The sequence below is a fragment of the Neoarius graeffei genome, chromosome 11 (assembly GCF_027579695.1).
Source record: "Neoarius graeffei isolate fNeoGra1 chromosome 11, fNeoGra1.pri, whole genome shotgun sequence".
Taxonomy (NCBI): Eukaryota; Metazoa; Chordata; class Actinopteri; order Siluriformes; family Ariidae; genus Neoarius; species Neoarius graeffei.
In genome coordinates this window covers 71,429,995-71,456,891 of record NC_083579.1, presented here as the reverse complement: position 1 = coordinate 71,456,891, position 26,897 = coordinate 71,429,995, and the positions used below count along the sequence as shown (strand labels likewise).

At 40.9% G+C, this 26,897-nt stretch overlaps 1 protein-coding gene across 3 annotated transcripts in view; it reads right to left on the bottom strand.

Annotated features, from left to right (window-relative positions):
- Positions 1 to 26,897, bottom strand: part of paplna (papilin a, proteoglycan-like sulfated glycoprotein) — a 108,951-nt gene that overhangs the window by 62,632 nt on the left and 19,422 nt on the right. For 2 of the 3 annotated variants that reach the window (XM_060934697.1, XM_060934696.1), the window contains exons 5-13: positions 26,347 to 26,407; positions 24,228 to 24,330; positions 23,708 to 23,838; positions 21,411 to 21,534; positions 21,250 to 21,330; positions 8,919 to 9,091; positions 8,674 to 8,797; positions 8,394 to 8,520; positions 7,077 to 7,148 (exon numbers count right to left, since the gene is read on the bottom strand). In XM_060934697.1, coding sequence (XP_060790680.1) covers positions 7,077 to 7,148; positions 8,394 to 8,520; positions 8,674 to 8,797; positions 8,919 to 9,091; positions 21,250 to 21,330; positions 21,411 to 21,534; positions 23,708 to 23,838; positions 24,228 to 24,330; positions 26,347 to 26,407 — 996 coding nt within the window. The remainder of the gene's footprint in view (positions 1 to 7,076; positions 7,149 to 8,393; positions 8,521 to 8,673; positions 8,798 to 8,918; positions 9,092 to 21,249; positions 21,331 to 21,410; positions 21,535 to 23,707; positions 23,839 to 24,227; positions 24,331 to 26,346; positions 26,408 to 26,897) is intronic. The other variant, XM_060934698.1, reaches the window with a different exon arrangement.

Sequence of the window (26,897 nt, the reverse complement as noted above, 5' to 3'; positions counted from 1 at the left end):
ATACAGTCTATGGACGTGACGTGACCCTAGTGATTACCGATAGGCTGTCTGAGTGTCACCTGGGAAAAAAAACAATCACGTTTAAGAAAAGAAAAGAAAAAAAACATCCACTTTCAAAGCTGCTTCATAGTAACGAGTAACGAGGACCTTGACAGAAATGTAGTGGAGTGAAATGTACGATATTTGCCTTTCAAATGTAGTGAAGTGGGACGGCACGGTGGTGTAGTGGTTAGCGCTGTCGCCTCACAGCAAGAAGGTCCGGGTTCGAGCCCCGTGGCCGGCGAGGGCCTTTCTGTGCGGAGTTTGCATGTTCTCCCCGTGTCCGCGTGGGTTTCCTCCGGGTGCTCCGGTTTCCCCCACAGTCCAAAGACATGCAGGTTAGGTTAACTGGTGACTCTAAATTGACCGTAGGTGTGAATGTGAGTGTGAATGGTTGTCTGTGTCTATGTGTCAGCCCTGTGATGACCTGGCGACTTGTCCAGGGTGTACCCCGCCTTTCGCCCGTAGTCAGCTGGGATAGGCTCCAGCTTGCCTGCGACCCTGTAGAACAGGATAAAGCGGCTAGAGATAATGAGATGAGATGAGATGTAGTGAAGTTAAAGTCAGAAGTTTAAAAAAATAATAATAATACTCAAGTAAAGTACAGATACTCAAAAAGTGCACTTAAGTACAGTACTCAAGTAAATGTACTTCGTTACTGTCCACCTCTGGATGCCAGCATCTCCAGCAGAAACGTGAAGAAAAAAAACGAGACAATTTATATCTTTTTATGCTGGTAAGTTGTTCTGTGTTAACCCAAAGTGGTGAATTTACCTCATCTAAAGCTCATCTACTTTTATGTGCTCAGACTGTAATTAAAATGTTGATTTTTTTTCAGCTAAGTGTAAACTGCTGTTAGCGAACCACCGCTCCATTAGAGATTAAATGGGATTTAGCAAACTAGCGGTGGTTTTTGCTAACATAGTTAGCTGAAAGTTATCACTAGCTATGTAGGATAACGTTAGCTCTCTTGCGTCAAGTTAAAAGTGATGGGCAGCTCGTGATTTTTTTTGTGAGTTGTAATAGAGATTGTCTAATTTATCGTCTGATCTAATTTACACACAGAGCACGAATACTTGTGGAACCCGAGGGCGAAACAGTACAAACTTTGTGATCTAAAAAAGAAAGAAAGCCTTTCAGGAGCTCCGTCAGTTCCTTTTTCTCCTCAGCAGCATCTCCTGGACCATGTCTTTTTTGCTGAGATGAGAATTAAACGATGATGCTTTTGTGATGTATGTGTCAGTTATTAGTTATAGCATATGTGATTGAGGCAAGTAGCATTTTTAAAAGAGATTTAAAGTGTTTACTGTTAACAGAATAATGTGGCTGTTTTGACTTAATGTTAAAATAATGGCAAATTATCTTTTGACCAGAGTATCTATTCAGTTTTATTCCAGAAGTGATACTTGAGTGAAATAAAGGCTGAAGTCAAGACAACAGTGACAGCTGCAAATGTTCCAGTGTCTGTCTTTGCGATGTCTGTCTCCCTGGCCATAAATTTGCTCTCATCTGATTGTCTGTTGCCGTAATTAGTTGCCCTGTGTCTCACCTGGTTGCCCATCGCAGGCAATATTGCACAAAAAGTTGCCCCATATATCATCACCTTTAGGTTCGTAGTTCAAATTACTCAACACTTTTTCTATCAGTCATCTGATGAGCTTCATAAGAAAATGTCAAAATTCAAGTCAAGTAAACAAAACGTTTTTCAGACTACGTTTCAGTTTTTCATAGTTTTTCACAGTTTCAGTAAAGCTAGGAACGCAAAGTTACAGGCTGTGCCGCTGCCGTAGATGACGCATATGTATTTTATACCTTCCCAAACACAAGGCACACCAAAGCAATCAAACACTGAGTGCGCAGAACATGACAAAGCCACTGAGGTGATATGGTTGTTATTTTTAATAAGGCGTGTCCATGAATTAATATTACATTCAGGCAATACATTGATCTCATGGTCATGGATTATTACAGTGGTGCTTGAAAGTTTGTGAACCCTTTAGAATTTTCTATATTTCTGCATAAATATGACCTAAAACATCATCAGATTTTCACACAAGTCCTAAAAGTAGATAAAGAGAACCCAGTTACACAAATGAGACGAAAATATTATACTTGGTCATTTATTTATTGAGGAAAATGATCCAATATTACATATCTGTGAGTGGCAAAAGTATGTGAACCTTTGCTTTCAGTATCTGGTGTGACCCCCTTGTGCAGCAATAACTGCAACTAAACGTTTGCGGTAACTGTTGATCAGTCTTGCACATCGGCTTGGAGGAATTTTAGCCCATTCCTCTGTACAGAACAGCGTCAACTCTGGGATGTTGGTGGGTTTCCTCACATGAACTGCTCGCTTCAGGTCCTTCCACAACATTTCGATTGGATTAAGGTCAGGACTTTGACTTAGCCATTCCAAAACATTAACTTTATTCTTCTTTAACCGTTCTTTGGTAGAACGACTTGTGTGCTTAGGGTCGTTGTCTTGCTGCATGACCCACCTTCTCTTGAGATTCAGTTCATGGACAGATGTCCTGACATTTTCCTTTAGAATTGGCTGGTATAATTCAGAATTCATTGTTCCATCAATGATGGCAAACCGTCCTGGCCCACATGCAGCAAAACAGGCCCAAACCATGATACTACCACCACCATGTTTCACAGATGGGATAAGGTTCTTATGCTGGAATGCAGTGTTTTCCTTTCTCCAAACATAATGCTTCTCATTTAAACCAAAATTTCTATTTTGGTCTCATCCGTCCACAAAACATTTTTCCAATAGCCTTCTGGCTTGTCCACGTGATCTTTAGCAAACTGCAGACGTGCAGCAATGTTGTTTTTGGAGAGCAGTGGCTTTCTCCTTGCAACCCTGCCATGCACACCATTGTTGTTCAGTGTTCTCCTGATGGTGGACTCATGAACATTAACATTAGCCAATGTGAGAGAGGCCTTCAGTTGCTTAAAAGTTACCCTGGGGTCCTTTGTGACCTCGCCGACTATTACATGCCTTGCTCTTGGAGTAATCTTTGTTGGTCGACCACTCCTCGGGAGGGTAACAATGGTCTTGAATTTCCTCCATTTGTACACAATCTGTCTGACTGTGGATTGGTGGAGTCCAAACTCTTTAGAGATGCTTTTGTAACCTTTTCCAGCCTGATGAGCATCAACAATGCTTTTTCTAAGGTCCTCAGAAATCTCCTTTGTTCATGCCATGATACACTTCCACAAACACGTGTTGTGAAGATCAGACTTTGATAGATCCCTGTTCTTTAAATAAAACAGGGTGCCCACTCACACCTGATTGTCATCCCATTGATTGAAAACACCTGACTCTAATTTCACCTTCAAATTAACTGCTAATCCTAGAGGTTCACATACTTTTGCCACTCACAGATATGTAATATTGAATCATTTTCCTCAATAAATAAATGACTAAGTATAATAATTTTGTCTCATTTGTTGAACCGGATTCTCTTTATCTACTTTTAGGACTTGTGTGAAAATCTGATGATGTTTTAGGTCATATTTATGCAGAAATATAGAAAATTCTAAAGGGTTCACAAACTTTCAAGCACCACTGTATGTAGTGGCAAGGTACAAAAGTCATGAGCTGTTGATTTAATATGCTGTGGGAGCATCATGCTTTACATGTGGCCCTGAGTCTGTGTATTATTTGGTGGGGAAAAGTATATACGGGCTAAAGCAGACTAATGGCATCCCTGTCGCAAAACCAGTGACTCCAGTATGTAGTTATGTTTCATTACAAGTTAGCCATGTGTAATATTATCAATATTCTCCATGCTTAGGTTTCTGTAGCCACAACAATCTGATTCAACTGAGTTCTCTCTAGCCCGCTTTACACGGGGACGGTCTGAAACAAAAACGCAAAAGTCCGTTTTCATTCTCACTTTTTTTCGTGTCTACACGACCGTTTTCAAGGAGGAAATCTGCGTCTATACGGTGACGCATAAATGTGTGGAATTCAATTGGATGTGCATGCCAGGCGGCTAGGTGGTGCTGTGAAAGACCTCCGCTATGTCTGCACGCATGCGCAGCGTCTTCTGTCTTGTCTGATCTGCACATCTGCGCCGCAAAAACTTTGACTACTCTGGCTATGGTAAGTAAGAAAGTAAGTAAAAAAGTAAGAGCATACTATACCCGCCTCTGTTCATTAACGGTATATGTGCAGATTCGATATAGATGTTCGAAGGACTCCTGGACGTTTATTAAAGCTGCCAGAGCAGCTTGAAGGTCCGTTGGATCGATGTAATCAGACATGCTCTTACTTTTTTACTTACTTTCTTACTTCCCGGGCTGGCATGTACAGTATATGACATATGTATGATGTAAACGCATACCCGACGTGAGCAGATCCGAGCAGAGTTTCGCGTATTGGGTAGTTTAGATGGATATGCAACGGGGGCTGTTTTTAACTTATCCACTCTGGAAGGCGTTTTCAATTTTTTCCGTTTTTCAGCCTCGGAAACGCCGTCCCCGTGTAGACGAAAGGCACTTCTGATAAAATATTTAGTCGTTTTTACCCGACAGCGTCCTCGTGTAAACGGGCCCTCTGTCTCACTCATTTTAAAATACAATAGTTGCCATGAATATTTTGCGGTCACCAAATAGATCTCGATAACCTTAACTTTTAAATATTTCATACATAATATTATAATGTTGTGATTTAACATTATCTCAAGGCTAAATAATGACATAACTCTATTTGAAGATATTATAATGTGATTTCAACTTAACAACTTGTTGCTTTAAGTTATTAAGTCGAAATAATGAGATGATGGTTGTAATAAGTACATAAATATGTGATAATGGCACATTATGTCTAAATAACAAAAAAAAACTTAAAATAAGTTAATTAGTCAAAATAACAGTATAGTGCATCAACATAATGGTTTAGGTCTTCTGTAACATTAATTCCTGCCTATGTGCAGCTTAATATGCATATATAATATATACATGCTCTCAATATACAACTCCAATTCCAAAAAAGTTGGGATACTGTGTAAATGACAAATAAAAACAGAATGCAATAATTTGCAAATCACCGAAACCCTATATTTCATTGAGAATAGTACAAAAACAACATACCAAGTGTTGAAACTGAGAAATTTTACTGTTTTTTTTTAAAAATATATGCTTATTTTGAATTTGATGTCAGCAAGACGTTTCAGAAAAGTTGGAACAAGAGAAACAAAAGACTGAAAAAGTTGTTTCATGCTAACAAAAAACCTAATTTGGTTAATTGGCAACAGGTCAGTAAAATGATTAGGTATAAAAAGAACATCCCAGAGAGGTGGAGTCTATCAGAAGTAAAGATGGGGAGGGGTTCACCGCTCTGTGAAAGACTACGTGGGCAAATAGTGAAATAATTTAAGAATAACATTCCTCAATGTAAAATTGCAAAGAATTTGGGGATCACATCATCGATGGTCCATAATATCATTAAAAAATTCAGAGAATCTGGAGAAATCTCTGTATGCAAGAGACAAGGCTGAAAACTGACATTGGATGCCTGTGATCTTCAGGCCCTCAGGAGACACTGCATTAAAAGCAGACACGTGTCTGTCGTGGAAATCACTGTATAGGCTCAGGAACACTTCAGAAAACCATCGTCTGTGAAAACACTTCATTACTGCATCCACAAATGCAAGTTAAAACCAGATATAAATAATATCCAGAAACACTGCCACCTTCTCTGGACCCGAGCTCTTTTACGATGGACTGAGGCGAAGTCCATCCCCTCCCCATCTTTACTTCTGAGAGACTCCGCCCCTCTGGGATGCTCTTTTTATACCCAGTCATGTTACTGACCTGTTGCCAATTAACCAAATTAGTTTTTTGGTTTTTTTTTTTTTTCACATTAAACAACTTTTTCAGTCTTTTGTTGCACCTGTCCCAACTTTTCTGAAACATGTTTCTGACATCAAATACAAAATGAGCATATATTTTTCAAAAAACAACAAAATTTCTCAGTTTCATCATTTCATGTTGCCTTCATACTCTTTTCAATGAAATATCAGGTTTCTTTGATTTGCGAATCTTCACATTCTGTTTTTATTTACAGTTTGCACAGCATCCCAACTTTTTTTGGAATTGGGGTTATTGTAATTCATCACCAAACTTTCTTAAAAAATAACCACTATGTCACCAGAGTGGATCTGTAGATTACAGATTCACATAAAATACACCCATGGTACCTGCACCTAAAGCCCCACAATCAGCAGTACGACTTCAGGTGGCTTTTCTACAGCACACAGACAGCAACCCAGCTCAGAGCTCCAGGGCTGGTGTTAATAAGTTATGCACAGGCCAATAATATGGCTCATGATAAGGGAATTATGTAAGCATCCAGTGAGGAGAAACAGCACTCCTGTTCCTTCTCATTCATGGAAACATACCACAGCCAGTGGGAGTAGGTGATTATAGCAAAGCTCTGAGCTGGACAGTTGCCCCAGGCCTTAGTTCATCTCCACATGTGGAAGAACAGGCACATGCACCATTATGCACCAATTGTCTAATAATTCTCCAATGTTGTATTGATTGAAGACATCAATACAGACTGAGCTCAAACACATGTCACTGGAATAACTAAGTAGTCAGTAAACCTATGAACTCATTATGTCAGCGTCTTCAGGAACTATCTCATGGCTTCAAGATGTTTACAAGTTCTTTGAAGCTCTGGACATAGCATGGAAGCAGTTTCAGTATGGAGAATGTGTAAAGAATTGGTCCAGGGTTAATCCCAAACCTATCAAATTTCTTCTAGGAATCTCTGTTAGTACTAAAAGTTCCTGAAAGCCTGGAATCTTGACATGGCACGAAAGAGACTTCAAGTGTGCAATGGGTTACTCGCCTGGACATCATAATTTTCTGAACTTATCAATCTCGAGAAGCACTCTGATTCTCCCATGAATGCACCCAAAATGCTAAACACTAGTAGTTTCTTTAGGAATCTTAGTTAGACATCAGTTAGTGTTTGAGATCACATTCTGCTGCCATCAGCTTTCCTCGTGCTGGGTTACCTGTAGACCTGATCATAGACATGTCTTTCTTCCTTGGTGGTCCATATTTGTGGTGGGTACACATACGCCAGCCTTACAGAACGGGAGCAATTCACCAAGAGGGTATTTTTATTTTATTTTTTAAAGATAATTACAGTACAGTGGCTTGCATAAGTATTCACCCCCTTGAACATTTCCACATTTTGTAGTGTTGTGAAATGGGTTTATAGAGCGGGGCTCTATGGAAGAGCGTCCAGAAAAAAAAAGCCATTACTCAAAGAAAAAAATAAACACATTTGGAGCTTGCCCAACAGCATGTGGCAGACTCCCCAAACACATGGAAGAAGCTTCTCTGGTCAGATGAGACTAAAATTTAACTTCTTGGCCATCATGGGAAACATCATATGTGGCACAAACCCAACACTTCCTATCACCCTGAGAACACCATTCCTACAGTGAAGCATGGTGGTGGCAGCATTATGCTGTGGGGATGTTTTTCATCTGCAGGGACAGGAATGCTGGTCAGGACTGAAGGAAAAATGGATGGCACTAAATACAGGGCAGTTCTGGAGGAAAACCTGTTTGAGTCAGTCAGAGGTTTGAGACTGGGACGAAGGTTCACGTTCAAGCAGGACAATTATCCCTAAACATACTGCTAAAGCTACACTGGAGTGGTTTAAAGGGAAACATTTAAATGTCTTGGAATGGCCCAGTCAAAGCTCGGGCCTCAATCCAATTGAGAATCTGTGGCATCACTTGAAGATTGCTGTACACCAACTCAACCCATCTAACTTGAAGGAATTGGAGCAGTTTTGCCTTGACGAATGGGCAAAAATCCCAGGTGGCTAGATGTGCTAAGCTAATAGAGACATACCCCAAGAGACTTGCAGTTGTAATTGCAGCAAAAGGTGGATCTACAAAGTATTGACTTTGGGGGGGTGAATACCTATGCACACTCCAGATTTCTGTTTTTACATTATTGTTTATGTCACAATTAAAAAAAAACTATTTGCATCTTTAAAGCGGTAGGCATGTTGTGTAAATCAAATGGTGCTAACTCCCATAAAAATCCATTTTAATTCCAGCTTGTAATGCAACAAAACAGGACAAACACCAAGGGGGATTAATACTTTTGCAAGAAACTGTATATCATGAATCTACTCAAAATAATATTTAAGTTGGAGAAAACCAATATAAGTTGTTTCATTAATTATCAATAAAAAATGCAACAGCTGTGATTCACCCACATTGGTGTGAAACCACTAAATTAGTTCTGGTGCAAGTAGTTGTCATCAGAATTCACAAAAAGCTAAAATCACGATTGGTTAAATCACCTACCTGCGGGTTTGGGGACATGGTTGGTCATTGCATGTTTGGTTATTGAGAGGGCGAGGCAGAGATGCACACAAATAGTCAGGATAGGCTTCATTATCAACAGTGCAGAAGACCAGACGGGACTGGTAACCTAAACAGATGCATGATATATACAAAAATTATTACAATTATCATCATATCCTAACATTTTTGAAATCAGCAAGTTATTTGACTCTGACATGCTCTGATATACAGTATATGTGAAAATGATCTTATAATGTTCTTGCTGAAGTTTGATACTGACCAGAGCCACATTCCTTGCTGCAAGCAGACCAAGAACCATAGCTCCAGTAGTAGCCCTCTCTCGGGTGACTGTTGGGAAGGTAATACTCATACTGGATCCCTTGGTTGGGTTCCTGAGTGATCAGCTGAGTGGAGACAAAGAAGGCTCAACAACTCAAAGCCATGCTTTGGAAGGTTTTCTGAATCCAGGTTGTTCCTAACATCTAGTCAAAGACCATTAGGACATTTGGACTTGGAAGATCTTACCTCAATCACCAAAGGCTCAGTGGTCGGTCCACTGCCAGTGATGGTCTCGGGAGACATTTCCCCCTCTGCTCCTCTCTGGTAGTACAGCATAGTGCCAGAGATGGGGGTGCTCCGGGAGGATTCGATCACCCAGTGCCCATTAAGGTAGTACTCACCACGCACGTTCTTGACAGCTGTAAGTGTTCACAGTCAGTAAGAAATACTTATAATGGTACCACCCAGTGGTGGCTGGTAGTCTTTCAAACAGGGGAGGCTGGTCGGTTACGATATTTCCAGATTTTAAAAGAAAAAAGAAAAAACACATCAATTTTGCCCATACTCTTGCCTCTGATCTGGCTGATTGTTGGCAGGGTCACAAACTGTGAAATAACCGGTTCTTTTGGCTCATTAGCCTACTCCCCAATATACATGATGGTGGTGTTGGGGGGGGATATATTTTAACATTTTATATTTTAAAATTGTGGCATGTTGTTTAAAAATTGATCATTATTGAAAGCAGCTCTTTGTCAGGAACCTCAGCAGTAACAGCAGAGTGTTCTGGAATAGGCACAAGCACTGACCTTGGGGAGCCAAACACAGAGCTGGGTGCCACACATTTCATTCAAACACACTTTCCCTATATTTTACTTATTTTGACTGAGAAATGTTTTATTGACAATTTTGATAACCCTTCACTTTTAATCCAGGTCTGTAGTGTGAAATGTTCTCGGCTGTGTTTTTGTTTAAAAATGTTTTCCAAATTGTAGCTGTGTTTAATTCATATCCAGAGAAATATATATTCCAATATAATATACTCAGCATAAACATTTTAAATAGATTCTATATTTTTGGTCCATCCATGACATATTACTAAAGTAACCTATTTACTGTTGTTGATGTGGGTCACTTGCTGTTAGCCAATTCACTTTCTCGTACCAGGAGAGCTGAAAGGAACGAGTATTATTCCCTACCTTTTTCACCAAGTCAATTTGAGGCGTTGGTCTACCCTGCTCTTTAATTTTAATTTTTTCCTCGAAAGGAAGACTGGCAAATGGCTTCGCCAAAATTAAATCAACAATGCTTGGCCTCTGTGCGCAGCTTTCTTGCTAGCTGACTAGCCCCCTCAAGTTCAAGTTCAGTCACTCAAATAAACAAAATTTCTGGAACTAAGATAGCAAACTTGACAACACTATTACAATGAAAATATATACAAACTAAAAAAGCTGGTAGAAACTGTATGTAATGAATGAAATCGAAATGTAAGCTGATCTCTTACAATACACCACACCACTTGAGAATCCGCATGGGACTGAACTGAAATTCACCGCTGCCTGTCTATATTTGAAACGAGCTGTCAATCAAAGAAAATATCCGGCCGCTTTCACCAATCAGCAGTCTCCTCACGGAAAGCTTTGCCATGTCCCTCTCACTGTGAGGCTGGGAGTCCGTGGGAGTCCGTGGGCGGGCGTTTTCGCAGTATTTGTCCAATAATCATCTTGCATTTTGATATTGAAAAGCGCATAGCTCCCAAATGCCATTGGAGTCCACTGAGGCTGGGCTGCATCGCATTGTCACGAGGGGGAAAAACTCACGCACACATTAGGCGAACTGGGGAAAGTTATAACGGAATGATTTCGCACTGTAGTTGGGTTGAGCACATATATTTCTATGATTCTGGATCTGAAATAGCAATGTTATAAGGTCGGCTATAACATAAGCTTAGCGCAATTCATCCTACACGATGTTTGTCATTTTTACAGGAGGCTGAGCCTCCCTTGTTGTCTTAGAGCAATCGCCCGTGGTACCACCACTAATACTATTCTAACAGTACAAGTATCACTTGGACAATGGTTCTAGCTTTCAAAAGAGGTTAAACTTTTCTTTGGACTGTTTCACAATCATCTTTTTGAATAACATATATATTACATTTCTGGCATTTAGTAGATGTTCTTATTCAGAGTGAAGTACAACACACCCAGAGTAGTCTTGCTCAAGGGCACTTCAGTCATTCCTGCTGGTCCAGGGACTTGAACCAGCAACCTTTTGGTCCCAAAGCTGCTTCTCTAACCATTAAGCCATAGCTTCCCCCATATGCTGGAGTTTCTTATACCTTATTTTACAGGGATACACCAGCCCTACCTACAGTAGTAATGTCTCTTATAAGTTCTTATAAATGTGTTTGTATGAGTTAAATCCAGGGGTGGCACAGTGATGTAGTGGTTTGCACTGTCACCTCACAGCAAGAAGGTCCTGGGTTTGAGCCCAGTGGTTGACAAGGGCCTTTCTGTGTGGAGTTTGCTTGTTCTCCCTGTGTCTGCATGGGTTTCCTCCAGGTGCTCTGGTTTCCCCCAAAGACATGCAGGTTAGGCTAACTGGTGGCTCTAAATTGACCGCAAGTGTGAATGGTTGTTTGTCTCTATGTGTTAGCCCTGTGATGACCTGGCGAGCTGTCCAGGGTGTACCCTGCCTCTCGCCCATAGTTACCTGGGATAGGCCCCAGCTTACCCGCGACCCTGCACAGGATAAGTGGCTACAGGTAATGGATGGAATCAAATGCAGGCTCAGTTTTACCTTGTAGTTGTACTGGTAACCCACCTTAAAATTGGTTACTAAAGGCAATTTCAATATAAGTTGTGCCAAAGTATTTTCAGTAAAAAATAAAAAAATTAAAAAAAAAAAAAAACTAAGAAGGAACCAGAAGGAAACAAATTTAATTGCATATATTTTATTTGTACTTCATTATCTTGTAGTCTAGTTAAAAGTAAACATTTTCCGCAAGTCTTTTATTTTGATGGTCACTTCCTGTAAGGGGGGACGTTTTTTTCTTTTTTTTCCTCATTCTCCGATATACTCAAGACACATGTGAGAAGTGCAGCTGAAGCATACTGATCTGTAAAGAAACGTAAAGTGGAAACTTTGGGTTATTTCGAAGCATATTGACTGAAAATAGGTTTATTTTTCAAGAGTGTATCACTATTGGCTGTTCCGAAGCTTGAAGCATTTTTTTTTTGGTTGTTCCTCGAGAACTCCGATTGTTGTTTTTTTTCTACAGATGAGTTTCGATGGCGAGTCAGTCCCACTGGATCCTGAGCGAACTCTGTACACCGGTTTGAAGAACCTGGGACCCTTGGATTTTAAAGATCAACGTAGTCTACACCACATGATACTGATAAGCAGGAACCTCACTCTCTTGCGCGAACATTGGTCACGCTTTCACGCAATAACTACCCGGGTAAAGACATTTTTTCTATTTTATTTGTTACTTTGAAAGAGCTCTGTTTTATTTGTGTTAATTTTTGATACTCGCTGAACAGAGGTATTTTGTAACTCTGAATTTTGTTAATAAAGTTGTATAATTGTTCATATATTTACAGTATTTAATTTGTCAATTCACTCCCCCTCAACCGAACCTAGTCCACGTTAGCAGACCACTCGTTACATATAAGTTTAAATTGAGTGAAGGTGCTACACAAAACTTGGCGAGCCAGCCAAGAGGGGGCAGTATTGACAAATTTCTATTATCTGTTAGCGAAGATTTATCTTTGTAAAGCACATTTCATATTTTTTTCCTTTTTTCTCCTTTCCTTTTAATTTTTTCATTGGAGTCATAAGCTTGAATATAAAACCTTTATCGGAAATGGATGTGGTGATAGATCAGAATATCAAAATACCCAACTCAGTCATAGTAAGTGGCTTATGTGATAGTGATTTTGATGGGGAGATTTTCAGGTTTCTAGAGGGACATGGGCCTTTCTCAAGGGTGATCAAAGTTAGTAGTTCTGACCCAGAGCTACAGAACACAGTCATCGTTGAGTTTGAGTCAGGGGTTGCCATACAAAATCTTGGTACCTTACCATCCTATAGGCCCTCCCCAGATAATCCTAACACTGTTCACTGCATTAAGCTCCTTTCTAGTGAGTACTCAAGGCATGTAAGCACTAATTTAACTCAGACTTACCTGGACTCTCTAAAAGATATTGCTAAATTGAGTGGCATGGACTTGCAGACATTGCTGAGTGATGAGTTCGCTCGAATTCAAGGTTCTCTTGAAAATGAAGCAACACCTTCTATTCCTTCTAACTCAACTGAGAGCTCAGGCATTGCAATGCAGAGTCCAGCAGCGACTTGATGAACGTCAAGCATCTCCTGATCATACTAGCTCAGCCCCACCGTCAGTTGCAATGGCTCAAGTTCTTGATGGCACTCGTCCTCCGATTCTGCTTGATGTCGAAGTTCCTCCTCAAGGCAGGAGACCTACTTATATGTTTCCTTTGAATCAGCTTACTACTCCTGAAGTGCAAAAGGTGGTAGTTGAACACATTGTTCGAGGAAATGAGACCATGCATTCTCATAATAGTAAACTGAGATTTTTCTCTGGCAGACTGCCTACCCCCAGTCATGAAGTTGACTATGAAACTTGGCACAATCACACAGAGTTCCTTCTTTCAGACCCAAGTGTAGGTGCAAGGCAGGTAGCTAGAAAAGTTGTGGAGAGCTTGTTACCTCCAGCTGCGAATATCATCAAACACTTAGGACCTCATTCTGATGTTAAGGTCTATCTTCACCTCCTGAATTCTGCTTACAGCACTGTCGAAGATGGCAATGAGCTATTTGCAAAATTTCTTAGCACCCATGAGGATGCTGGTGAGAAGCCCTCGTCTTACTTGAGCCGACTACAAACGGCCCTTAACCTTGTTGTGCGAAGAAGAGGCTCTGTAGCAAGTGACTTTGACCACCAGTTATTGAAGCAATTCTGTAAAGGTTGCTGGAATAACCACCTGATCACTAATCACCAGTTAGAGCATAAAAGGAATGCTCCACCTTCCTTCCCTGATCTGTTGCTCCTACTGAGGACTGAAGAGGATAGACTAGTTGCCAAATCTAGCCGAATGTCGCAGCACTTGGGCATTTCAAGGACCAAAGCCCAGTCTAAAACCCACCATGTGTGTGATTTGCAGTGTAGATGAGCTTCACATGGACAATCAGCCCACAGAAACACTATCTGCTGGTGCCAAACAAATGAAGAAAGAGATTGCTCAACTTAAAGCTCAGCTTGCATCCCTGACAGCTTCCCCGTCAAAGGATGCTGCTAAAAAGAAACAAGTCAACAGAATTGAGACCAAGACTAACACTGACAAAGTAGTACCCGCCCATGGGGAGAAGGCGCCCAAAAGACCGAAACCATGGTATTGTTTCAATTGTGGAGAAGACGGCCACATTTCATCTGCATGCAGTGGCCAGTTAAATTCAACGCTTGTTGATGTGAAACGGAAAGAACTGGGGGAGAAGCAGCGGGCCTGGGACAAAGTCAATGGTGTTTCAGATTCTGCCCATTTAAACCAAAATTAGTTTCTGTTGTGGGACAAACAGAAACTAATAAAACCCCTTGTCCCACACCAACAGCAAAGACTAAAGCACAAATTAGCTATGCAGGTTCAGAGCGTCAGAGCAGTCTACCAATAGGGCTTATTGGTCATAAGTGCACTGCTAATGTCACTGTTTCTGGGGTGAACTGCAACAGTTTATTTGATACAGGCTCTCAGGTGACCACAGTATCTTGGTCGTTCTACATAAACCACTTGTCGCACCAGCCCATTAACTCCATGAACCATCTCCTTGAGGTTGAGGGAGCTAACGGACAGTTTGTCCCATACTTAGGATATGTAGAACTTAATATAGCTTTTCCCAAAGAGTTCATAGAATCTGAGCCTGAAATACTTACTTTGGCTTTAGTCATCCCTGATATTCACTCCAGAGAGGACATACCCGTCCTGATTGGCACCAATACACTTGGCATGTTATATGATGAGCACTGTGGATCAAAGACTTCCAATTTAACTTCAGCTTTGCTTGGTTATGCGCAAGTCCTCAGAATGCTGGCACTTCGGCAGAAGCAGCATGCCAGTAGACACATTGGTATGCTAATGATGAAAGGGAAGAAACCAGAAGTTATTCCTGCTGGATGTAAGGTTCCTCTTGAAAGTTATGTGAGCACAAACAAAATCACTGCTGAGAGATGTGCTCTGATCGAACAAACATCTTCATCCTTGCCAGGTGGAATCTTTGTGGATACTTGCCTTGTCACTTTGCCATTACAGCACCCTTACAAATTACCTGTTTGGGTCAGGAATGAAATGGATCATGACATCACTCTACCCACAAACTCTGTCATTGCTGAGCTGACTGTTCCCCATGAGATCATTTACAATCCCTCTTCAGACCTTAATCAGCCTAAAATGGTTAAGTGTTGTTAGTTATCCTCCCAGCAGTCGGGTTCAGCTGAAAGCTCTGACTTGGTGTTTGACTTTGGTGATTCTCCACTACCAGAGTCCTGGAAGGACAGAATCACGCAGAAAATAAATCAGTTCTCTGACGTATTTGCCCATCATGACTTAGATTTTGGTCATGTAACTAGAGTGAAACATTGTATCAAGCTCAAAGATGAAACGCCATTCAAACAGCGGTCTAGGCCCATACACCCCCAGGACTACGAAGCAGTTTGAAAGCACCTTCAAACCCTCCTTGAAGCTGGTGTCATACAGGAGTCTGAATCTCCATTCTCATCCCCTTTCGCTGTCGTCAGGAAAAAGAGTGGAGATGTCAGACTGTGTGTGGATTACCAGAAATTAAACAACCAAACCATCAGAGATGCCTACGCACTGCCAAATGTGGAGGAAACATTTTCTGCATTCTCCAGATCTAAATGGTTTTCAGTCATGGATCTAAAATCCGGATATTACCAAATCGAGATGGATGAGTCAGATAAAGCCAAAACTGCTTTTGTTTGTCCATTTGGGTTTTGGGAATTTAATCGTATGCCCCAGGGATTAACTAATGCCCCCAGCACCTTTCAAAGACTAATGGAGAAGTGTTTGGGAGACATTAACTTGAAAGAGGTGTTAGTGTTTATAGATAACCTGATTGTATTCTCTAGTTCTTTAGAGGAGCATGAAACTAGACTGATCAATGTACTGAACCGACTTAGGGAGAACGGGCTCAAATTATCCCCAGAGAAGTGTAAATTCTTCCAGACCTCTGTCCGCTATCTGGGACATATCGTCTCAAGGAATGGAGTTCACACTGATCCTGAGAAGATAAGAGCCACCTGGCCAGTGCCTAAAAATAACCACCTGGCCAGTGCCTAAAAATCTTAAAGAACTTCAGTCTTTCTTAGGTTTTTCCGGGTATTAACGCCGTTTTGTCAAGGAGTATTCTAAGGTTGTGAAACCACTGAATGCCCTCACCGCCGGATACCCACCTATACGTAAAGGGCATAAGCACAAGACAAGCAGCGGGGGAAAATATTTCCATCCCAAAGAACCTTTTGCAGACCGCTGGACCCCTTCTTGTCAGCAGGCGTTCGAAACCCTCATTGAGAAACTGACATCATCTCCAGTCCTTGGGTTTGCTGATCAAAAGTTGCCCTTTGTGCTCCACACAGATGCCAGCACCACTGGACTGGGAGCAGTTCTCTATCAAGAGCAAGACAGTCAAAGCTGTGTTATTGCCTATGCTAGTCGAGGACTGTCACATAGCGAATCACAATATCCTGCGCACAAATTGGAATTTTTAGCCTTAAAGTGGGCTATTGTCGAAAAATTTAATGATTACCTTTATGGAAACACTTTCACTGTCATAACCAACAAAAAGCCCTTAACTTACATTCTTACCTCAGCAAAATTGGATGCAGCAAGCTACCGTTGGTTAGCTGCTCTTTCAACATTCTCCTTCAATATAAAGTACAGACCGGGAAAGCAAAATCAAGATGCTGATGGACTTTCTCGACACCTTCAAGGTGAAGTGATAGGTGACCCTGTATCACTGGAAGAAAGTCAGAGAATTGAGCAATTCACATCTCATCACCTGTCATCGTCATTCAACCTTGCAGACCTACCTGCTGATGTGGTTTCCGCTGCCTGTCACAAACATTTCCTCTATCATACTTACCAAGACACCCAGCCCATGACGTTGGTCGAATCTTTCATAGTCCATCCTGAAGCCATGCCAGATGTTTTTGAAGAAAATGATTGTCTGGATGGACAAGTAACAATCCCCATGTTTTCTGAGAATGAGCTTAGGAGACACCAGAAGGCTGATTCCGTCGTAGGTCAAGTCATCTCCCTGATGCAATCTGGTGAACAAGTCACACCTCATCTTATGGTTGCCTCTCCTGACCTCAGACTAATGGCTAAAGAATGGAGTCGTTTGGAACTAAAAAGTGGTGTCTTGTACAGAAACTGGCAATGTGACTCCCAACCTGTTTGTCAGCTTGTGCTACCTAAAGAGTTAAGATCGACTGTACTCAGAAGTCTCCATGATGACATGGGACATCTTGGAATTGAGCGCACTCTTGACTTAGTCCAGATTTTACTGGCCAAAAATGATAGGTCCAAATAGGTCCAGATTTTACTGGCCAAAAATGGCTTCTGATGTCGAGAGGAAAGTCAAGTCCTGTGGTCGGTGCATCAGATGGAAGCATCATCCGGAGAAAGCCGCACCTCTGGTCAATATACAGACCACAAGGCCGATGGAATTGGTATGCATGGACTTCCTGTCTTTAGAAGCTGACAGCAGAAACACCAAAGACATACTTGTAATTACTGATCATTTTACTAAGTATGCGGTAGCTATACCAACAAAAGATCAAAAGGCCTATACAGTTGCAAAATGTTTGTGGGAGCAGTTCTTTGTACATTACGGTTTCCCTGAAAGACTCCATAGCAACCAAGGCAGAGACTTTGAGTCACACATAATCAAAGAGCTCTGTACAATAACAGGAACTCGAAAGGTGAGGACCAGTCCTTATCACCCAAGAGGTAATCCTGTTGAGAGATACAACCAGACCTTCTTAAGTATGTTGGGAACACTGAAAGATAAAGAGAAGGGCAGATGGCGTGACTTTATCAAACCACTCACTCACGCATATAACTACACAAAAAATGAAGTCACCGGGTTCTCCCCATATGAACTGATGCTTGGGAGACGACCCAGGCTACCCATTGACATTGCATTTGGACTGCCAGTTCGAGGAATTCAGTCTACATCTCACTCACAGTATGTGAGAAACCTGAAGTCTCATCTCAAAGACAGTTATCAACTCGCCATAAAGAATGCTGAAAAGGTTGCTGTCAGGAATAAGAAATGATTTGATAAATCTGTCTGGGAGTCTGCTCTGGAAGAGGGAGACCGAGTCCTGGTTCGAAACCTGCGGCTACGGAATAAGCATAAACTGGCCGATTGGTGGGAATCTATTGTGAACAGAGTGATCAAACAGGTGAACTACTTACCTGTGTATGTGGGTATAGACCCTCACTGAGGGTATAGATGGTCCAACCCGCACTCTACATAGAGACCTTCTGCTGCCCTGTGGAGTTTTGGCTGAAGAGCAGGAAGAAGAGTCCACTGAGACTAGGGCAGTACGACGACCCAGAACCAGGAACAATCCAGTTCAAGCATCAGAGGAAGAAACTTTGGAATCAGAGGATGACAACTTATCCTGTTGGTCAGAAAATCCTCCACCTCTTACTGACAAAAGATTTACCAAAGTGTATGAGATCCCAAAGAGTCAGGATGGCTTCACGGCTGTCCAGACAGCCAGACCAGAAAATCACGATGATCACTTACCTGTCCCATCTATGGATGACGAGGTCTCACTTGTTCCTGTTGCCGAAGTGGAAAATCCTGCTGAAGAAGCTGAAAAGGAAGTTGTTACTGAAAATGAAACTAAACCTGTGCCTAAAGCATCTACTGAAGCTGTTGATGACTGTTTGACAGAGATGGTAGAAGAGTTTCAAGATGATTCCGCCTTTGGAAACCTAAGTGGGCAAAGTGGAGAGGAAGGGGAGAGAAAGATCCCTGGAGCACCTAAACCACAGAACACGCTAAGCGATGAGGTACCTGATGAAGGTGAAGTACTTAACGAAACTGTTGAAGATTGTCCTGGAAGGAGATCTGAAAGATCTAGGAGCACTCCATGTCACTTTCACTATCCTCAGCAAGGCAATCTCCTTATTTCTTTTGTCCATACATTGCTAGAGGGATTTAACAAAGCCTTGCTCTCATATAATGAGCTAGATACTCATTCAGTCTTAAGGATCTAACTTTATTGAGACCCATGAAGGGACTCAGGGTGATTTAAGGGGGGAGGGTGTAACCGACCTTAAAATTGGTTACTAAAGGCAATTCCAATATAAGTTGTGCCAAAGTATTTTAAGTAAAAAAATAAATAAAAAACTAAGAAGGAACCAGAAGGAAATAAATTTAATTGCATATATTTTATTTGTATTTCATTATCTTGTAGTCTAGTTAAAAGTAAACATTTTCCGGAAGTCTTTTATTTTGATGTCACTTCCTGTAAGGGGGGATTTTTTTCTTTTTTTTCTCATTCTCCGATACATTCAAGACACATGTGAGAAGTGCAGCTGAAGCATACTGATCTGTAAAGAAACATAAAGTGGAAACTTTTGGTTATTTCGAAGCATATTGACTGAAAATAGGTTTATTTTTCAGGACTGTATCACTATTGGCCGTTCCGAAGCTTGAAGCATTTTTTTTTTTTGGTCGTTTCTCGAGAACTCCGATTGTTTGGGTTTTTTTTCTACGGATGAGTTTCGATGGCAATTCAGTCCCACTGGATCCTGAGCGAACTCTGTACACCGGTTTGAAGAACCTGGGACCCTTGGATTTTAAAGATCAACGTAGTCTACACCACATGATACAGATAACCAGGAACCTCACTCTCTTACGCAAACATTGGTCACACTTTCACGCAATTACATTTTTTCTATTTTATTTGTTACTTTGAAAGAGCTCTCTTTTATTTGTGTTAATTTTTGATACTTGCTGAACAGAGGTATTTTGTAACTCTGAATTTTGTTAATAAAGTTGTATAATTGGGGGCGGCACGGTGGTGTAGTGGTTAGCGCTGTCGCCTCACAGCAAGAAGGTCCTGGGTTCGAGCCCCGGGGCCGGCGAGGGCCTTTCTGTGTGGAGTTTGCATGTTCTCCCCGTGTCCGCGTGGGTTTCCTCCAGGTACTCCGGTTTCCCCCACAGTCCAAAGACATGCAGGTTAGGTTAACTGGTGACTCTAAATTGACCGTAGGTGTGAATGTGAGTGTGAATGGTTGTCTGTGTCTATGTGTCAGCCCTGTGATGACCTGGCGACTTGTCCAGGGTGTACCCCGCCTTTCGCCCGTAGTCAGCTGGGATAGGCTCCAGCTTGCCTGCGACCCTGTAGAAGGATAAAGCGGCTAGAGATGATGAGATGAGTTGTATAATTGTTCATATATTTACAGTATTTAATTTGTCAATTTGCTCCCCCTCAACCGAACCTAGTCCACGTTAGCAGACCACTCGTTACATATAAGTTTAAACTGAGTGAAGGTGCTACATAGTCATTTCATTTTATTCTACTTTAATTATGACACTTAGATTTTACTGGTTAAATTCAGATTTGCATTTTTTTAGCACTAACTAGGTTTTACTTTGGGATGTATATCATACTTTCATTCACAATAGTAAGATATTTAAGTAGAAGTTAAATTTTTTTTGTAAACTAAGTGCCTCCAAGAGTATCCTTTGTCTGTCAAAAATGTCCTCTCTGGAAAACTCACCATATTATGAGGTTGCAAATGATTTTTTAAAGAAAATATTTGTCAATTTAGAAGCAGAAGACTCTGTTGATGCACAGTAAAAAACAGGACTTGAAACAGATGTGAGAAAATTGCAGCAGAGCTTCACATGTGGTTGAAATGTGAGTCTGTCAAAAAAGTGTCCTCTCCGGAAAACCACAAGGATTGTCACCACTTTAGTTATTATTACAGATACCACCATGTAGACACATTGCTGCACAGGACTTGAAAATTTGTACTTAAAATCGCATACATTTCAAAGGTTTTTCACTTCGTATACTTTACTCTTGTGGACTATAAGAACGTGGGTCAACTTTAGAAATACGAGTACACTATATGCCATCTTCTCACCACAAGTAACCTGACCACTATATGACCTGTAACTCTGAAATTCTGCGCAGTTAAAGATAAATTTTGACAGCAGAGAAACACAAATAGGTTTGATGTTTGGACTATTGTGGACCTGAAAAGTATACCCTGATTGTGAAACAGCCCTTATATAACAGCTTCTAGCACTACTAATACTGCAAACATTATTAGTATTACTCATGCAGCTGCTTCTATTCCTAGGACTGCTACTACACAATCTCTTCACTGCAAGCTTTCAACATTTCAACATCAATAACTATAAAACAGTATGTGCAGTAGGAATACCATCCACTTGAACTCCAGAGGGTTAACAGTGATTGCCATAACACAGCTAAATTCTCACACACACTCACCCAAGTAGTTACGAGTAGGTACATTCTCAGTGATACGGATGCTGGTAGCACCAACAGGGATGATGAACATTTGATTATAACCTAACAGGCATAAAGAAAAAAACATTTAATGCATTTACCACCATAGATCTCTGGTGATTAGGGTTGCGTGTGGGTGTTACCATTGGGTAGAGCCTGCATGGTGAAGGTGTTCCTGATGAAGTGGCAGGACTGGCCATTCCCTCCACACTGTAGGCATGCATCCTCTTGCTGCCCAGAATCCAGCATGCTGTCACATCCCAGACGCTGTGTACAAAGTGAGCATAAGTAGTGTATAGTGAACTTCAGGAACTTACGTTTGTAGTTAGGTGAACAAAAAGACACAGAGGTGTTATTTAATTGTATATTTGGACACTTGGTGACTCCAAAATGCTTCTTCAAATCTCCAACTGTGATCCTTGGAGAAATTTTAATCTCTCTAACCTTTCTCACTGTGTCTAGAGACAAAATAAAAATATGTCCTCTTCCAGCCAGGTTCATAAATGTACTCTCGACATTTTAACTATTGCCCTAATAGTGGATTTGGCCATTTTCAGGCATGTATATTTCAGAGGCATTGCCTGATTTCAGATGGACAGTACACTTTTGTCTTACTTTATTTATATATTCTTTATTATTATACATACAGGACACTTCTTCCATGGGATAAAAACATGTATTCTATTCCCTTCTAGCGGGTTTAATTCATTTGGTTCGACAGCATGCAATATTGTTATCATATCATTTATCTTCCATGTATTACGCCACTCTCCCCAATGGAAAATGAGCATGCAATATTGCTATAATATTGCACATTGTCAAGACAACACGAGGTCACATGTCGGCGCTGATGCGAATATTCAGTGACAAAACTTTTCTGCTGTGCATGCGCAGAACCATTTCTTTGTTCGCCGGGAAAGAGAGAAGATAAGGCTAATCCAGTGCTACTGCTAGGATTAGCTATGCTATAATTAATCATTAAATAAATAAACTGAAACTAAAGATGCGCTGAACACCCGAAAGGCTACCAAAATTTCATTATATAGTCTTCATGCATATTTACAAGAGAAAAACAGACCAACAGACATCGAAAAACTGGAAAAGAGACACAGCGGAGAGGTAAAACTTCCGCGCTAGTGAGCAACTGTGACAGTTTGTACACAAACATGGCTGCCAGGTTTACCTATATTACATAGCTGGGGTTACAATGGGGGGCTAGTCCTCTGGTAACCGCAAGAGTTTGACTCCCCACTCACATCTTTATTGCAGCATGCTTTGCCAGATGGCAGTAGGTACCATTTTATGATGGTCTTTGGTATGATCCAACCACGAGTAGAACTTATGATCTCCCGATCGAGAGGCGGGCACGCTAGCCACTAGGCCACTTAAATGCTTATGTGTGAGTGAAAAATACTGTTGTGAGCAGCGTGGAAGAAGAGTCTGGAGACATAAATCTTAGTTTCTTGGTCGTTAGCCTGTGCTACTTGCTCTTGATCACACTGGCTTGACTGCTTTATTAACATTCGCTAACCCTCCTGATGAACGCTACACCGGCTGGAAGGTGATTTCATTGCCACTCTGACAGCGCTAACTCATGGATAAGCTAGCGCTGGCCTTCGAGAATGTTGATATGAAGAGAGTGTGTATGAATAATAATAATAATAATAATAATAATATTGGCTGGCTTTTTTTCATGGTCTATCATATATATTCCATTCAGCTACTCATCTTCGACTCTTTCAATATCATGCTAGCTGAATGGAATATATCTGATATACCACTCAATGCCAGCCAATACTATTTCAATATTCCCCATGTTGATGAATAACGAATTTGGAATTTGGCCTCTGTATCACCTCGTATTTATACCCCAGTGAAACAGTGATAATTCAGTGATATTCTCCACTGGTAACCACTTAAGAGTTCCCAAACATTCTGGCAAATTAAAAAAAAACAAAAACAAAGTACAATACTAGAAAAGCACTCGGAGAGCGTAGACCTCCGCCAAGAATCCTTTAAAAAAATCCGGGATCCAGAAGGTGATCCGGATAACCGCCAAAATTTAATGGATTGTTACTTCTGCCCAGTCACACCTCTGGAAAAAATTTCAGAGCAATCCGTTCATAACTTTTTCCGTAATGTTGCTAACAGACAAACCAACAAACAAACAAACCAACGCTACCGAAAACAACCTCCTTGGCGGAGGTAATAAATGAAAACACACCATGCGTTACACTTTGCTGAGGGATTATTTTCTTAGAACATATTCACTTCAATTTAAGTTTAGATTTCTTTCATATTTTCAGTGTGAGATTCAATACATTTAAGAAGAAACACATTTCTTTATAACCTGTTTTATCCATGTTTAACAAGCATGCCTTATAACTTCTTAAACAAATCATGAAGAATTATTAATGGGTATTGGGTCATCCATGCTCACCCTGCACACTCCTTCCACACAGATATCCCTCTTTCCCGGTTGACAGGGTGTGCCGTCCATTACCGAGCTCCGGTGACGGAAATAGAAGTTCTCTCCTTTGGGGATGCAGTTCAGCTCACACTGGTTCTCCGCTGGAGAAGAGAAAATGCAAATACAAGAGCAAATTGCTGATATTTATGCTTGGAAAAGCAGAAGAAGAAATTTGGAAAAGACTTTTTTGTCTTCTTATGGGCTTCAGCTTAGGCAGCTGTTCCAGCTCAAGTTGCTATTCGAACAAAGTAAAACAAATTCCCACAGCAATGAATGTCTTTTGGCTCTTGAGAAGTTAAAATGTCCTCAGTTGGTTTACACTTCTCAAGACGGGAATAAACAAAACCCAAAGTTCCCATAAGCATGAAAGTACTTTGAGAGACTATTAGAGATACTAATCGAGAGATTTTATGGCTGCAAAATTTTGATGAAACTCACTCCCATGTATATACAGTGAAGCCTTGAGTGCCACAGAGTGTCACATACACACCTCCATAGTACGCTAACCATTTGTAGTATTTTCCATGAAAATCAGTGCCATCAAACTGAGAGCACTGCTCCTCTCGGAAATCTCTGGAACCCTCGGGGCAGTCCTAGCAAGAAATATAAGGCAAAGAAACAAAACAGGAAGCATGAAAAAGGAAAGATACCATTAATATTTATGGAGGCTGAGACACAGAGAGGCAGTGTTGAAAAGATGAACTTTGACTGATAAAGAATCGGAGGAAACTAAAGCAGGCAGAGACACGTCTGCATGTTTCAAATGTACAAAGACATACAGTGGGGTCCAAAAGTCTGAGACCACAAGTGAAAATCGTTCTAGTTTGCATTCGTTTTAGAAATTCTCATCTCATTATCTCTAGCCGCTTTATCCTTCTACAGGGTCGCAGGCAAGCTGGAGCCTATCCCAGCTGACTACGGGCGAAAGGCGGGGTACACCCTGGACAAGTCGCCAGGTCATCACAGGGCTGACATATAGACACAGACAACCATTCACACTCACATTCACACCTACGGTCAATTTAGAGTCACCAGTTAACCTAACCTGCATGTCTTTGGACTGTGGGGGAAACCGGAGTACCCGGAGGAAACCCACGCGGACACGGGGAGAACATGCAAACTCCACACAGAAAGGCCCTCATCAGCCCCGGGGCTCAAACCCAGGACCTTCTTGCTGTGAGGCGACAGCGCTAACCACTACACCACCGTGCCACCCCGTTTTAGAAATTTAATTTTGAAAATGTAATACTTTGGTCATTATATTATATTATCAATGGTAACCTGAGACAGAAATAAGTACACGAATTTCACACTTACTTAATATTTGCTATCTACTTTTGCTATAATTACATCACATGCCCTGTGTCCGAAATCGCTCCCTCCTCACTATATAGGGCACTAAATAGTGAGGACGCCATTTTGTAGTGCTGTCTGAAACCTTAGTGAGGATTATTTACACCTGATATAGTGCACTCAAAGTATCCCACAATGCATCATGAAAAGTAGTGTACAACCGATGGTCACTAACCAAAGCAATATATCCCATCATACATTGCGGTCACGCTGAAAGAAATCAAATTAAAATTCTCAAATTTGATTTAATAAAAGGCAGCGGCAAAGAAGAAAGTATTCAGCCTTGATTTAAAAAAAAACCAAAGAACTGAAAGCTGCAGGTACGTTGTATTGATTAATGTGGGAAATACGCTCAGTATAATACGGATTTATCACAAAAACACATGCATGTGTTTATTATTTTGAAAACCCACCAGCCGACTGATCTGGCACGTTTTAATTGTGCGACAGTAATGATGTAAATACCAGCGTGATGGAGTAGTGTCCAAAAGTGTTTTTTCATTTTACCAATGAGCTCAGTATATAGTCCTCTATATAGTAATTCCCTATATAGGGAGTAGTGAACGAATGAGCAATTTCAGACACAAGGATGGACTCCTAGTTTGTAAAACCTGATTATTCATGTTGTATCAAATCCACTGGAGTTTCAGCTGATTGCGTGCTTTAATGGAACGGATAAGACTCAAAGAAAATATGATCTTTTGTACAAAGGTGTTAACATATAGCCATGGCCTGAACGTTAGAGAAACAGCCTTGGGCCCAAAGGGTCACTGTTTGATTCCTGGGATCGGCAGGAAAAACGTGAGGGGAGTTGAGTGAATGAACAGCACTTTCCCCTTCCTCTGTATCATAGCTAAAGTGCCCTTTAGCAAGGGCACTGAACCCACAACTGCTCCCTGGATGCTGTAGTATAGCTGCCCACTGCTCTGGGTATGTGTGCTCATTTCTCACTTGTGTGCTCACTGCTTCAAATGGGTTAAATGCAGAGGAGGACATGTGACAAATAAGGACTGCTTCTTCTTCTTAACATGTTCAGTGTCACTAATTCACTTACATTTAAATAGGGACCTAGAAATAATGCAGGATCTTGAATAATAAATATTGAACATGTACTTTCTTCATTTTACGCATTTTGAAATGCTTAAACTTTGTTTATTTCTAATTTTAACTGAAAAAATCCCAGATTTTCAGTTTGGTTCCAAACATATGGACATTTAACTGGACATATGGGTCATACAGTTTGAGGGAGCGTGTACCTGAATATTGCACGTGCGATAGGATTTATCTGGTCCCACACAACTGTGGCCTCCATCAGTCCTGAAAGCAGAGAAGATTCCACATAAAGGACAAAGTTTTCATCACTGAATAACAATGAATAAGTGGCGGATAAACACAGAGGATTTTCAAATGTTGAAGATGTTGAAATTTACTGATACTGTTATACAAAGACATCCATACATTAGTCAGCGTAATATGTTCGTGCAACTACATTAGATTAGTTCTGTATAAGTATTCCCTCCCTTTGAATGGTTTTTTCTCTATATTTTGAAGTGTTGTAATCTGTAAATGGAGTTAACCTATAATATTGAGGGGGGAGGGGGGATTAATAATATAGCTTGTAAAATTATTCACAAATAAAAAAAAGGTTCAGACTGCTTAAGTATTCACCCTCATTGCTGTGAACTCCATAAAGCAGGGTTCTTGAGCTTTTTTTTTTTTTTTTTGCGCTGCAGAAACCAAATAACTAGGAACCCTAAGAAGCCATAGCCTAAAGCTTTGGGACCAAAAGGTCACCGGTTCAATTCCC